At 49.6% G+C, this 13773-nt stretch overlaps 1 protein-coding gene across 1 annotated transcript in view; it reads right to left on the bottom strand.

The window, feature by feature from the left end:
* SAMM50 (SAMM50 sorting and assembly machinery component) overlaps positions 1-13773 on the bottom strand; it is a 36845-nt gene that overhangs the window by 2345 nt on the left and 20727 nt on the right. The window contains exons 11-14 of the mRNA XM_039463224.2: positions 11405-11475; positions 9183-9250; positions 4779-4925; positions 3978-4119 (exon numbers count right to left, since the gene is read on the bottom strand). Coding sequence (XP_039319158.1) covers positions 3978-4119; positions 4779-4925; positions 9183-9250; positions 11405-11475 — 428 coding nt within the window. The remainder of the gene's footprint in view (positions 1-3977; positions 4120-4778; positions 4926-9182; positions 9251-11404; positions 11476-13773) is intronic.

The raw sequence follows: 13773 nt of genomic DNA, 5'->3' as shown, positions 1-13773 counted from the left end.
TCCTTGGCAAGCACCCGGCTGTCTGTCTTCCAGGAAGATTCATCTCAGGTGCCCACTCTGGGGGCCCTCTCAGCACCTTCCCCAACCGAGATGACACGCTTTCCTGTCTTCCCCGCGGCTGTGAGCTGCCCTCCCAAGCAAGCCTGCCTGACACAAAGTGACAGAACACTGTTAGATCCCGGGGACAGCGGTGCCATCCATCACGTGCGGTATAACATTCAGCAAACACCGCAAAACTGTTTCATCTTTGCGAATGTTGGAAGTCCTATTTACGGGGTGCCCACCTTAGTTACGGGGAAACCTGTGGATAATTTCTACACACACGATGCCCCGTCCTGCCAGCTACCTAGTTTAGAAATGAAGATGAAATCTGGCAACATCACTCCAACTTCACCAAATTACAATATTCATGACCAGCTTCAAACAAGGCCTCACACTAAGCGAAAGTGCCCTCCACTCGGGGGCCAGGCTGACCCCTTCGGTACTCACTGTCCACAATAAACATCTGCTCAACAGCTGCCACCTGGCCTGGGGGCAGAGACGCCTCCCTACGGCCTGGTCTTAAATGTCAGGCTTCGTATGCTGCTTCCTTCCAGAAGAAACCATATTTTGAAATTAATCTCTGAGACATATTTTTTAGATCCAACCTGAAGAGACAGAAGTAAAGCTGAAAGGTAAACGTAACCACTTCATATGAAAACGATTTCAGAGAGGGTCAATTCAGCTGAGCTAGGCGCTGCGTTGACTTCTCAGGGCACACTGACACCCAGTGGCTGCCAACAGCACTGCAATGGTGGTGGCAGCATGGGTGGCTCAGACCCTCCCTGCCCCAGACACGCACCGTGGCGGGGCCCCAGACACGCAGGGAGTGTATCAGAGAGCGTCTCTAACGCCCCAGCGCCCCTGGAGCCCCGGCCTGCCAAGTCAACCACTCAAAAGCAGCCACTTAAGCCACGTGCTGGGGCAGCAGCGTCACAGCGCCTCCCGTGCTGCCTGCAAGGATTCTAAGGATTCTAAGGAGCAGCTGGCTGTGAGGCCGGGGAGCCGAACGCTTCGCAACACCAGCCTCCACTGCTGAAGACGGTCAGGGTGCGGAGTTACCTAACGCGGTCTTGCTCTAGAAAAAGGTGCCCATTTTTTCACTTTACCATCTCCAAGACCAGGACGCATCATCCCACCTACAGCTTGTCACAAACTGTCTGTCTGGTGGGTAGCTGTGCCCAGATGAAGCTGAGGGAGGGGCTACGCTCCCACGGGAACCTGTTCCCTTGTGTGAGGCGCTGGCCACGCCGGGTGTATCCGCAGCGGAGCCGCCCAGGAAAGTCACCGCTTCCCGACCACAGGCCAGGCGGTGCGCTAAAAGCTCTGCAGGCAGTGACGCGCTGAGTTCTCCACACTGCAGCGCAGCCACCGTCACTACCGTCCAGCCTCTGGGCATGAAAACGGACACCCAGAGAGGGTAAGCACCTCGCCACACAGAGCGGCCGAGCTGGGCTCCCAGGCACGCCATGCAGCCTGCGTGACTGCACCCTTTCCAGCTTGGGCTTTGTGTGGAGAACGGGAGAGGCGTGGAGGTGAGTGGGAGCTGGTGGTCATGAGAGCAGCCCCCATCATCTGGAAGACCCTGGAAGGCCCTGTCATCACTGGGGAGCCGCAGCCGCCTGGCAGCCCCTGCCGTGTCCCCAGGCGCGGAGCAGATGCTGAACAGCCTTCTGGCGAGAGCGTGAAGAGCAGATTCCACTAAAGAACGAGCCGCAGAGGACCTGGATGGGAGATGCAGGCCGCACCCGAGACGACGCTCTCAGAAACGCGTGTGAATGCGGCTCCCGTTTGCAAAGCACCCTCCCTACGTGCTGACGCGGGCAACAGGAGAGTAAAAATGATACAGCCTTCCTTCAGCCAGCACCAACTCCAGCCTACCGGAAACCAGGGTAAGGCTCACACGGCACCACCATTTGGTGGCAACATAAAGGAAGACACAAAAATGAAGAGAAAAAAACACAGGCTGGAGTGCTGCGAGCGCATACGAGCACCGGGGTGGACTGGACATTCGTGTCCGCGCAGGACTCAGGTGCCGAAGCCCTAAGCCCGACAGGATGCTGCTGACATCTGCCTCCGGGAGGTGGAGGCGCGGACGAGCTAACGGAGGCGCGGACGAGCTAATGGAGGCGGGGCTCTCACAATGGGGTTAGGGGCTGCCTAAGAAGAGACATCAAGAAAAAAAAAAAAAGGCCGAGCACAGTGGCTCATGCCTGTCATCCCAGCACTTTGCGGGGCCAAGGCAGGCGGATCACGAGGTCAGGAGATGGAGACTGTCCTGGCTAACACAGTGACACTCCATCTCTACTAAAAATACAAAAAAAATAGCTGGGCGTGGTGGTGAGCCCTTGCACTCCCCGCCACTCAGGAGTCTGAGGCAGGAGAATGGCTTGAACCCAGGAGGCAGAGGGTGCAGTGAGCCGAGATCGCACAACTGCACTCCAGCCTGGGCCACAGAGCGAGACTCGGTCACAAAACAAAACAAGAGACATCAGGGCACTGGCCTGCATCCTTCTTCCTCCCAGTGAGGACACAGGGGTAAGGCTGCCGTCTGCGAGCCAGGAAGAGAGCCTGCCAGCAGCCGAACCCGCCGGCATCCCGACCTTGGACTTCCCAAGCTCCAGAGCTGGCAGAAACATCTGCTGCTGAAGTCGCTCTTAAATACTCCGTGGTACTTTGTTACGGCAGCCGGAGCTGGCTGAGATGTGCTATAATGAAAACACATCCGGATCTCTTAAAATTCACACAATGCAGCCGGGCATGGCAGCTCACGCCTATAATCCCAGTTCTTTGGGAGGCCAAGGCAGGCAGATGGCTTGAGCCCAGAAATTTGAGGCCAGCCTGGGTGGGCAATGCGGTAAAACCCTGTCTTTACAAAAAATACAAAAATTAGCGAGGTGTGTAGCTGCAGCTACTTGGGAGGCTGCGGCAGGAGGATCACTGAGCCCAGGAGGTCAAGGCTGCAGTGAGCCATGATCAGGCCACTGTACTCCAGCCCGGGTGATGGAGTAAGACCCAGTCTTAAAACAAAACAAAACAACCTTTTTTTTTTTTTTTTTTTTTTTTTGAGACGGAGTCTTGCTCTGTCACCCAGATTGCAGTGCAGTGTTGTGATCTCGGCTCACTGCAACCTCTCCCTCCCTAGTTCAAGAGACTCTCCTGCCTCAGCCTCCCAAGTAGCTGGGACCACAGGCATGCAACACCACGCCCAGCTAATTTTTGTATTTTTAGTACAGATGGGGTTTCACAACGTTGGCCAGGATGGTCTCAATCTCTTGACCTCATCACCTTCCTGCCTCAACCTCCCCAAGTGCTGGGATTACAGGTGTGAGCCACCATGCCTAGTCAAAACCAAACATTTTACGCAATGCAGATAAGAAATAGAATTTGTTTCTGTAACTGTGTAAATAATCCTATGCCATATTCATCTGTGTCATATTTAGTGAATCTTTTCTCAATAAAATAAGAGGTAGAGAAAAGCCAGGATTGGGGGATTCCTCTGCTGCAGAGTGAGGGGCTCTCAAGACTGAGTCCTCTGTGGCCAGGAACAAAGCTTTGCTCACCCCAACTTTCCTAGAGTCCCAGGCCTGCAAAGTCAGTCAACCACTCAAAAAAACACTGCCTTCTGTTTTCAGCACACAGGGCTGGGATCACCCATCAATTCCTCCAGCCAGCCCCTCGCAGGAGCTCCCACTGCCTTGGAAACAGGCAGCACAGCGCCCCGAGGGAGGGGGTGGGAACGCTTCCCTTGCTCCTCCAGCCTAGAGGAAGAAAAACTCAGTGGAGGAAAATACCTGTATTTCCATGATTTGGCTTATGATTTAATTTCCCTAAAAATCTTGAACCTTAAAAGCCACTGATGAAATTAACCCTCTCCAAAACAAAATGAAATGACCGGAGAGGGTGATACGGTTGTGGAAAATAACCCCAGCACGTACCTGTCGCCCGTCTGCACTCCCATGGGGATGCAGTAATTAAGTTCCAGCCGCGCGATGTTGCCGAGCCTGAGGACGATCCCGGCCCCGTACGACCAGCGGATGCACTCGGCCAGCTTCCGGATGTGAGCTTTGGGGCCCTCCCCTGAAAAGAGGAAGATGCGTGAGCCACAGTGCACGCCCGTCCTTCCGAGCTCTCCCAGACAAGCCCTGGCTCCTGTGGCTGCGCCCTGCAGCCGTGTCTAAAGCCAGGCCTAGAGGTGAAGGAGAACGCAGGAGGCGAGATGAGGACCCAAGTCAGGAGAGGGCTGGGGGCCACACTCACTCACGTCCAGAACAAGCCACGCCTTCTCAATCCTCTGGGCCTGGAATAGTCTGTTCCCTCTGCTTAGGATGACTTTTCCCCATCCCCTGACCACCTGGGAAGCCCCCGACTCTTTGAGTCTCAGCGTGGAGACTTCCATGCCTTCTAGGAAGCTTTCCAGGCACCCCTAGCCCCCAGACATCTGCGGGGAGTCTCCTCTGGACCTTAGCTCCCTGAGGCAGGCACCCGGTCCCACTCAGCTCTGTGGCCATCACAACTGGCGTATTAAATACACACAGAGATTTTTCTTCGTAAGAGCACCAGACGATTTGCTTCATTCGCTCAACCAGCCACTTAATGAGCTGTTGTAAGAATCTTTTTCAAGTAAGGCACAGTCTCTAAGGACTATGTAATCTAAGAAGACGGACACCTCTTTGCGCACTGTGCTTTTCAACACGAGAACACGCGCTACAGTGGCTCTTCCGTCGCGCAAGCTTTACCGTAGTTGAGGTTGCAGAGGTTCCCCGCGTTGAGGAAGAAGTGTGTTCGGAAAAGCTCTCCAAAGCCCCCCTGGCCAGGCCGGAAAGGTAACGGGGTGTAGAGGTGCAGGCCGCCAGCCCAGTATGCCTCTCCACCTAGGTAGTCTCCTGGGCAAGGGACGGGCACAGAACACAACGTCCGACAAGGTTAGCACGGCATTAACTTTCCACAGTTGACAGAAGCAAGATTTCCGTCCTGCACGCGTCCAGGCAGAGCTGGAGTCTGCAGGCAGCTGCTCGCCTTCCTGACACTGACGGCCTTGTTTTGAATCATCTTTCTTTTCCTCCTGGCTTGTTTCACACCTTGATTTGACTAAGGAGGAAAACAGCCAATGTGGCTAAGGAGAGAATGAGCTCTGTCACTTATCGTACCTGGGAAATGCTTTGAAGAAGCGAATCTTACGACAATTACTTTATCCACAAATGTAGATTACCAAATCACTTCTACCTGCAAATGAAATGCATTACTTGGCAAAATTTTCTTTTTTGAGATGGAGTCTTGCTCTGTTGCCGGGCTGGAGTGCAAATGGCATCATCTTGGCTGACAAAATGAAATTTTTATTTATTTTTTTTGAGACAGAGTCTCACTCCATTGCCCAGGCTGGAGTGCAGTGGTGCAATCTTGGCTCACTGCAACCTCCACTTCCCAGGTTCAAGTGATTCTCCTGCCTCAGCCTCCCAAGTAGCTAGGACTACAGGCATGTGCCACCACACTCGGCTAATTATTTTATTTTTAGTAGAGACGGGGTTTCACCACACTGGCCAGGTTGGTCTCGAACTCCTGACCTCAGGTGATCCGCCCGCCTCAGCCTCCCAAAGCACTGGGATTACAGGCGTGAGCCACCTCGCCTGGCCAAAATGCATTGTTTTGCAAAATTTTCAAGGCCACAATATAGAGAGACAAAATGCAGAAAATGTCTGCAGCATGTGGAAACAGCTGCTCACTATTAATCAAAACACAGCGGTTGTCTGCCGCCCACCGCCCAGGGAGACCCAGCTCCAGGTGAGTGTCTGTAGAGAAGAGATGACTTTCAATGGTTCATGACCACTTGGATTTAGGTTACTTTTGCCAAAATTTAAGCCTATCCACTGAGAGCAGGTATTTGCATATTTCTAAAAATGCTCCCGTCCATTCCATTTTAAACTATAAGGGGGAAAAAAAACCCTCCAACCAAAATGTTTATACTTTGTTGCAAAATACCACTTATAAAGTGTCTTAGTCTCCCCTAATACAAAATGACAGGCCATGAAATGGGAAAATACTGATGTCTTCAAGATTAACTTCAAGGAACGAACGGTGGATTCATTTAAAGACTTCAGTTCCTCACAATCCAGAGGAAGAGGGAAAAAAGACGCCCATGCCTTTCCAGACTCGAGCTCTGAAGGGAACAGAGAAGGAACAAATGACAGGAAACAACCTTGCTTTTGTTTCCCAGAAACCGCTCCTCCTCTCTCTTCTTAAATAACTGATTTTATTCTGGTCATAGAAGTTAAATATACTCATTGTAGAACATCTGATCAACATAAAGAGGAAAAAATGAAAATACCGTAATGTCTACCATTCGGAAATAAGCAGCAACATGTTTCTGAGGTTCACTCATGCCATGATTCAGCCGGCGGCTGTCATTTGTTCTTCTTTATTACGGTGGAGGATACCACTAATTATCTGACCGTTTCCCATTGTTGAGGGGCATTTCGGTTTCCAGCTTCCAGCCTGGGGCTAGCACTCATAATATTATTAACAATTTTTCACATATATATTTTAAGGCTCTTGATACATCAAGCTGCTTGCACAAAAAATATAGCAATTTACATCCTTGCCCACAGAGTGTGGCCAAGCAACTGCATGGAGCTGGTGAGTGGAACAGCACCACGCTTTCCTTCTCAGCGAGGTGAAGGCCCAGCCGTCATAGACTCAGCATATCACACTTGCTTATGATAAAAAATGAAATAAAACCATCAAAAAGTAGGTTACTTTTCTTAAAAATTACGCTCTAATGAAGCACTCTAAATACAAGTGAAACAAAATCATCTATACTTTGTACAAAAATGTATGCAAAGTGCAGTCATTGCTTATAATGATATAAAAATGGAACCAACGAAAGTGTTAGAAATTTTCAGCGGCCCAGGCATGGTGGCTCCTGCCTGTAATCCCAGCCCTTTGGAGGCCAAGGTGGGTGGATCACCTGAGGTCACGGGTTCAAGACCAGCCTGGCCAATATGGTGAAACCCCATCTCTATTAAAAAAATACAAAAATTAGTCGGGCGTGGTGGCAGGTGCCTGTCATCCCAGCTACTCAGGAAGCGGAGGCAGGAGAATCGCTTGAACCCAGGAGGTAAAGGTTGCAGTGAGCTGAGATCGCACCACTGCACTCCAGCCTGGTGACAGAGTGAGGGTCTGTCTGAAAAAAAAAAAAAAAATTAAGAAAACCAGGGGAGAATGCTTACTAATGGAATAATATGCATCCACTTAAATGATGTTTCAAAGTTTTCACAGCACGTGGATACCTCTGACGGACAGCGCATGTCAAAGGGGTTCGCGGAAACAGGAATCCCACGCGCTGCAGGAGGCCATGTAAATGAAACAACCTTCCCAGAAAGCACGAGAAAGCCCTAAAGATACTCGAAATCCTTGGATCTGGCAATTTCACATCTAGAATTTTACATTAAAGTAAAACTTACACATGAGTACCAAGATTCAGTTAGAAGGTGAATACATTGTTTTATAATCATAAAAGAAAAAAACCACACACTCAAAGTCTGTATAGTGGGTCGTAAGACAAAACGTGCAGCCATGAGGGTAATAAACTTTCTCTCTCTCCTTCCTCATGAACGCAAACGCAGAACACAAAAGCGGGCACCCACTCCTGAAGCTCGCCTGGCAGTCGCTCAGGAAGGGAGCCTGCTCTCAACTGCGCTCCCTGGCATTTGCCCAGCTGATGTGACAACTTATGTCCATACAAGCTTTCCACAAAAACCTGCACACGAATGTTTATAGAAGCTTTACTCATAATTGCCAAACGCTAGAAGCAAGCAAACTGTCCTTTCGTAGCTGACTGGATCAACTGTGGTACATCCAGACAAAGGAATATTATTCAGCAAGAAAAGACAAGCTGTAGGCTCCCAGACAGACACGCAGAGACCATAGTGCAAATTACTACGGAAAAGAAGACAACTTGGAAAGCCTACAAGCTGTGTGATCCCAACTCCCAGACGTTCTGGAAAAGGCACAACTACAGGGATGGTTCAAAGACCTGTCGTTCCCAGTGGTCTGGTGGGAGGAAGGAAGGGATGAACAGGTGGAGCCAGAATTTTTAGGGCAGTGAAGCCACTTAGTGTGACCTGGAATGGTGAACACAGGACACCCTGTAGTTGTCAAAGCCCACAGAAGGTACAACAGCAAGGTGAACCCCCGTGTAAACTACGGCCTTGAGTTGACAAGGTATCTTACTGCTTCACCAATCCTCACAAATGAATCATCCTAATACAAGGTGCTAACAAAGGAAGCTATGGGGGTTCTATGGGGAAGCTCTGTACTTTCTACCCAATTTTTCTGTAACCCTAAAACTGCCTAACATATTAAGCCTGTTAACTAAAATATGATTACAGTATGCCAGCAATATAAAACATGCAGCTGTTAAAAATGACCTTTCTTTCCATAAAAATATACTGTTAAAATATTGCTACGAGGGGTGGTGAGAGAAATGGGTTTTAAAACTAATATGTAAACAAAACAAAACGAAGAGTAGGAGGCACGTCAAACCTGCAGGGAACAGACGTCACCTTTATACATGTGTTCTCTCTGGCCAGGACTGCAAGTCATTTTCACAGAGTTTTTGCTTAGATACATTTTCTCAGTTTTCTACAATTCTGTCAATAAATATTCTACACCTACTTCATGGCAAGTTCTGTGTTAGGTGCTAATTCCACCACCATGAAAGAGGAATGTCTATTACTGCTGTAATTTTTTTTTTTTTTTTTTTTTTTTTTGAGACGGAGTTTTGCTCTTGTTACCCAGGCTGGAGTGCAACAGCGCGATCTCGGCTCACTGCAACCTCCGCCTCCTGGGCTCAGGCAATACTCCTCTCTCGGCCTCCTGAGTAAGTGGGATTACAGGCACGCGCCACCATGCCCAGCTAATTTTTTGTATTTTTAGTAGAGACGGGGTTTCACCATGTTGACCAGGATGGTCTCGATCTCTTGACCTCGTGATCCACCCGCCTCGGCCTCCCAAAATGCTGGGATTACAGGCTTGAGCCACCGCGCCCGGCCTATTACTTTAATTTAAACAACTAACAGATACATGGCTTCCACACTGAGCCGTGAGCCCTTGTAGCCCTGGCGCCGTGACGGGAGAGGACAGACCTTCGCTCTGCGGCCCGATGCTGTGCATGCTGAATCCTCGGACGCTTGTGGGTCCCCCGAGGTAAAACCTAGGACGAAACGGCACGCATCAGAGGAGAGTCACGAGGTGACAAGCAGCACGACGCTCAGTACGCGCAGGAAGCGCGGGTCAGGCTCACGTTCGGTGCTGGGTTATCGACACTGTTTTCACAAGGCAAAACCTTCAAGGAAGACCAGGAAGGTGCAAGCTACGAGGGGAGTTTCATAAAAATCGAAACACCTAAGGAGAGGCTTCAATCCACTGGAGACGCAGGAGAGACAGCAGGAGAGACGGGCAGAGCAAGCTCTCCGTCACGAAGGAGCCATCTGCTGCCTGTGAGGATCCATGGCACGGTTCCTTTCCACGTGGGCCTCCTACTGGCTCACAATGCAACAGTAAGTGAAAAAGGGCAGGATACAAATGACTTAATAGTAGAATCCCAGTATTACACAAAGAGGGGGGCTATCATACTGGAAACAGACCAAAAAAGAATATTTGTTAGATTTATTCTTAAATATGAGCTCCTCTTGTTCCCTAATGAACTGGGTTATCACATGCTCTCCAACCATATCTGAATAATATGAAAAGCATGAATTAAAAATTAATTACATAAAACGCACCCACTTTCTGAAAAATTCAACAGCACATTAGAACCCGATTTTAGATCATGATAATTACTAAAAAACGAATTTAAATGACAAGAGAAATTCTGCGTCATCTTTCCAGCCAACAGGCAGCCCAGGATGCGAGCCCAGCGGATGCCCTCAGAGCCCTCTGACCCTCGAGGCCGCGGGAGGCCAAGAACACCCCGCAGGTCTGAAACGGCGCAAAGGGAACAGGGCGCTGCTTGTTCTGGTTTTCCTACTGCATAAAAGCCTTTATGAATTCTTTCATTTTAACTTGAGTTTTAAAGCCTATCAATATGTTTTTACTGCTTGGGATTCTGAAGACCCTATTGACATAAATTGCAAACACAAACAGCAATCTTCATTTTTTAAGAAACAATGAATCAGGCCAGGCGCAGTGGCTCATGCCTATAATCCCAGCATTCAGGGAGGCCGAGGTGGGCCTATCAGCGGAGGTCAGGAGTTTGAGACTCGCCTGGGAAAGATGGTGAAACCCTGTCTCTACTAAAAATCCAAAAATCAGCTGGGCGTGGCAGTGTATGCCTGTAATCCCAGCTACAGGGAGGCTGGGGCAGGAGAATCGCTTGAACCCGGGAAGTGGAGGCTGCAGTAAGTCAAGATCATGCCACTGCACTCCAGCCTAGGCAACAGAGAAAGACTCTGTCTCAAAAATATATAAATAAAATAAAAATGATAAATCACACATATTGAATTCAACTGATCCAGGACACACATAACATAACAAGTGAACAGGAACATCCTTCTAGACATAAATCTTTACACACTTATAAAAGTATTTCTGTAAATCAGATTCACGGAGTTTTGTGAAACTATTAGGATTCAGGGTTTACAAACCTAAAATTGTTATACTTCCAACCGCCATCCGAAAAGGTTGAACCAGTAATTTTAACTAATGCAGGGTTGAAAAAAAAAAGGTTTTTGCTCTAGAGGACAGTGATTAGTATTTCGAAGCAACGAGAACAAGTGCGCACCCTGCTGGCGGGGGTATAAATTGCTGTAAGCTTCCTAAAAGCAGCACCCAGCAATACTATGAGCTTTACGCTGAGACAGTAATTCCACAGAAAATAAAATGAACACCAAATTATCTTAAAAGTTATTATTCAGTGTTATTTATAAAAATCACAAATTAGAAACAACTCAAATATCAAAAAATACACGGTAGGCAAAAAAAGTTATGGTATATGCAAATAATGAAACACATGGCATTCAAATGCTGCTTATAAAGAATTTCTCATTATTTGATGAATGATTTCTCTAATTTCTTCAAATGTTTCTCCATTTTTGTATTTCTGCAATGAGTATAAATTGTATTCCTTCACAATCAAAAGGGAACAGTGCGTTTTTTAATATAATAAAGTAACTTCCCCCAAAAAAGCAAAAAAATATTAAGTATGAGGTATACCTGATACTTCGAAATTAGCTTCAACATAAATACTAAAGTAAAATTTGAAATACTGCTCTCCTAAATAAACTTCTCTAAAATCTCTTATAAAAATCAACCAAAAAGATCCAAAGGAAGATATGTGCCAACTTCCCATTCATTGAAGAGGACTTACCTATCGGCAATACTTGACGGCTTGTCACCAATGGGCACCAACATTCCACCCCAGAGAGACGCTGAAAACACCTGTTCAGACGGAAACAAACGGCTGTTTTCTCCCAGCATCGCTTTCGCTCCGGGGAGCCTCACCATGCACTGAATGCCCGTGGCGTGCAGAGCTCCGAGCCGGGCTGCAAGGCTGCAAAGGCACCTGGCTTGTTCAGTGGCAGAGCTACACTTCGGAGGGCCATGTGGACTTGATGAAAACATGCAATTCCAAAGTCCAAATCAAGACCCACTGAGGGCGAGCAGGCCCCTGCTCTGTGGTGGGAAGCGATACCCAGCAACGCTAGCCAAGGTCTCACAGAGGAAGGAACTCAGGCCCCCTACACCTGCTCAGGCCTCTCCGCCATGGCCTCAAAATGATGTGGAAGGATTCAGGACACACAGCATCTTAGGCTGAAAGAAGGTACCAGCTGCCAGGCTCCGACAGTGCAGACACGTACTCCCAACCCCACCCTCAGGGACAGAGTCCGGTCTCTCCCAGGGCAGGAGGCAGTAGCCAGTCTTGGCTCAGTGAGCAGTCTTCATGCCACATGTGTTAAATGGGTAGATGGATGGATGGGTGAATGAATCGATGGGTGGGTGGGTGGATGGATAGATGGATGGATGGATGAATGGATGGGTAAATGGGTGAGTGGATGGATGGGTGGGTAGGTGTGTGGATGGATGGTTGGATGGACGGATGGGTGGGTGGGTGGATGGGTGAGTGGGTGGATGGATGGGTGAGTGGGTGGATGGATGGGTCGGTGGATGGATGGATGGACGGACGGATGGATGGATGGAAGGATGGATGGATGGATGGAAGGATGGATGGATGGACAGAAGGACGGATGGATGCATGGATGGATGGATGGATGGATGGATAGATGGGTGGATGGATGGATAGATGGGTGCATGGGTGGATGGATGGGTGGGTGGGTGGGTGGATGGATGGATGGATAGGTGGGTAGATGAATGGATGGGTGGGTGGGTAGATGGGTAGGTGGGTGGATGGATGGGCACTACCACAGGATAAGCACAGGAGCTACAAGCACAGTGGGAGCCCCCACCTCCATCTGGGAGGTTCAGGAAGGCTTGCAGGAAATACACCTGTACCAAAGTCTTAAAGACAGGGAGTGGGAGGCCAAGAGAGGCCAAGTATGAAAAAAGGGAGTTACAACCTCTGGCAGACAGAGTAACTACAAGTGCCTGGGAATCAGAGCAAGCCAAGGCCTTCTGAGAAACAATAAGTATTTCCACAGAGCCCAAGCATGCAACAGGCATGGTGATGAAGGATCAAGGGCCACAGGTACCCTAAGAGCACCGGTAGTTTGTGTAGGGAAGCAATACAATAAGGCTTGTGTTTCAGGAAGACTAACACGTGCGCAGTGTGGAGACGGGGAAGGGGAAGGCAAGGAGTGGGAGAGGAGCAGAGATGACTCAGAACGTAATCTCAGTTCAGTGAGGATGGGCAGTGCTAAGGGTAGGAGAGGCAGGGCCCGGGGGTGGCAGGTGGCTGAGGGGAGGACTGAGAGCAGCCAGAGCACCATGCGAATCAGCGGAGGGGGAGCCCAGGCGTGGCACAGATTTGGGAGGAAGGTGATGAACTCTGGATGTGAGCTGTCCGTAAAGTGGGGAGCTGAGACATCCAGGAGCACTTGAGTTTGGGTCCAGGAAGGACAGCAGGAGAGCCAGAGCTGCTGAGCACAGGCGGCAGTTGCAGCCACAGGGCTGGAGACCATCCTGGAGAGCAGCAGGATGGATGGATGGATGGGTGGGTGGGTGTGTGGGTGGGTGGATGGATGGATGGATGGATGGGTGGGTGGGTGGATGGATGGATGGATGGGTGAGTGGATGGATGGATGGGTGGGAGGATGGATGGGTGGATGGGTGGGTTGATAGGTGGGTAGATGGATGGTTGGGTGGGTGGGTGGATGGATGGGTGAGTAGATAGGTGGGTAGATGGATGGATGGATGGATGGGTGGGTGGGTGGGTGGATGGATAGATGGATGGGTGGGTGGGTAGATAGGTGGATGGATGGATGGATGGATGGATGGGTAGGTAGATGGGTGGGTGGATGGATGGATGGATGGATGGATGGATGGATGGATGGGTGGATGGATGGGTGGATGGGTGGATGAATGGGTAGATGGATGGGTGGGCTGACAGATGGGTAGATGGATGGTTGAGTGGGTGGGTGGATGGATGGGTGGGCTGACAGGTGGATAGATGGATGGTTGAATGGGTGGGTGGATGGATGGGTGGGTAGGTGGGTGGGTGGGTGGGTGGATGGATGGGTGGGTAAATAGGTGGGTGGATGGATGGATGGATGGATGGATGGA

This window comes from Saimiri boliviensis, chromosome 21 (assembly GCF_048565385.1).
Source record: "Saimiri boliviensis isolate mSaiBol1 chromosome 21, mSaiBol1.pri, whole genome shotgun sequence".
NCBI lineage: Eukaryota > Metazoa > Chordata > Mammalia > Primates > Cebidae > Saimiri > Saimiri boliviensis.
The sequence above is the reverse complement of the archived record's forward strand: the minus strand, read 5'-3'. Positions and strand labels throughout refer to the sequence as shown.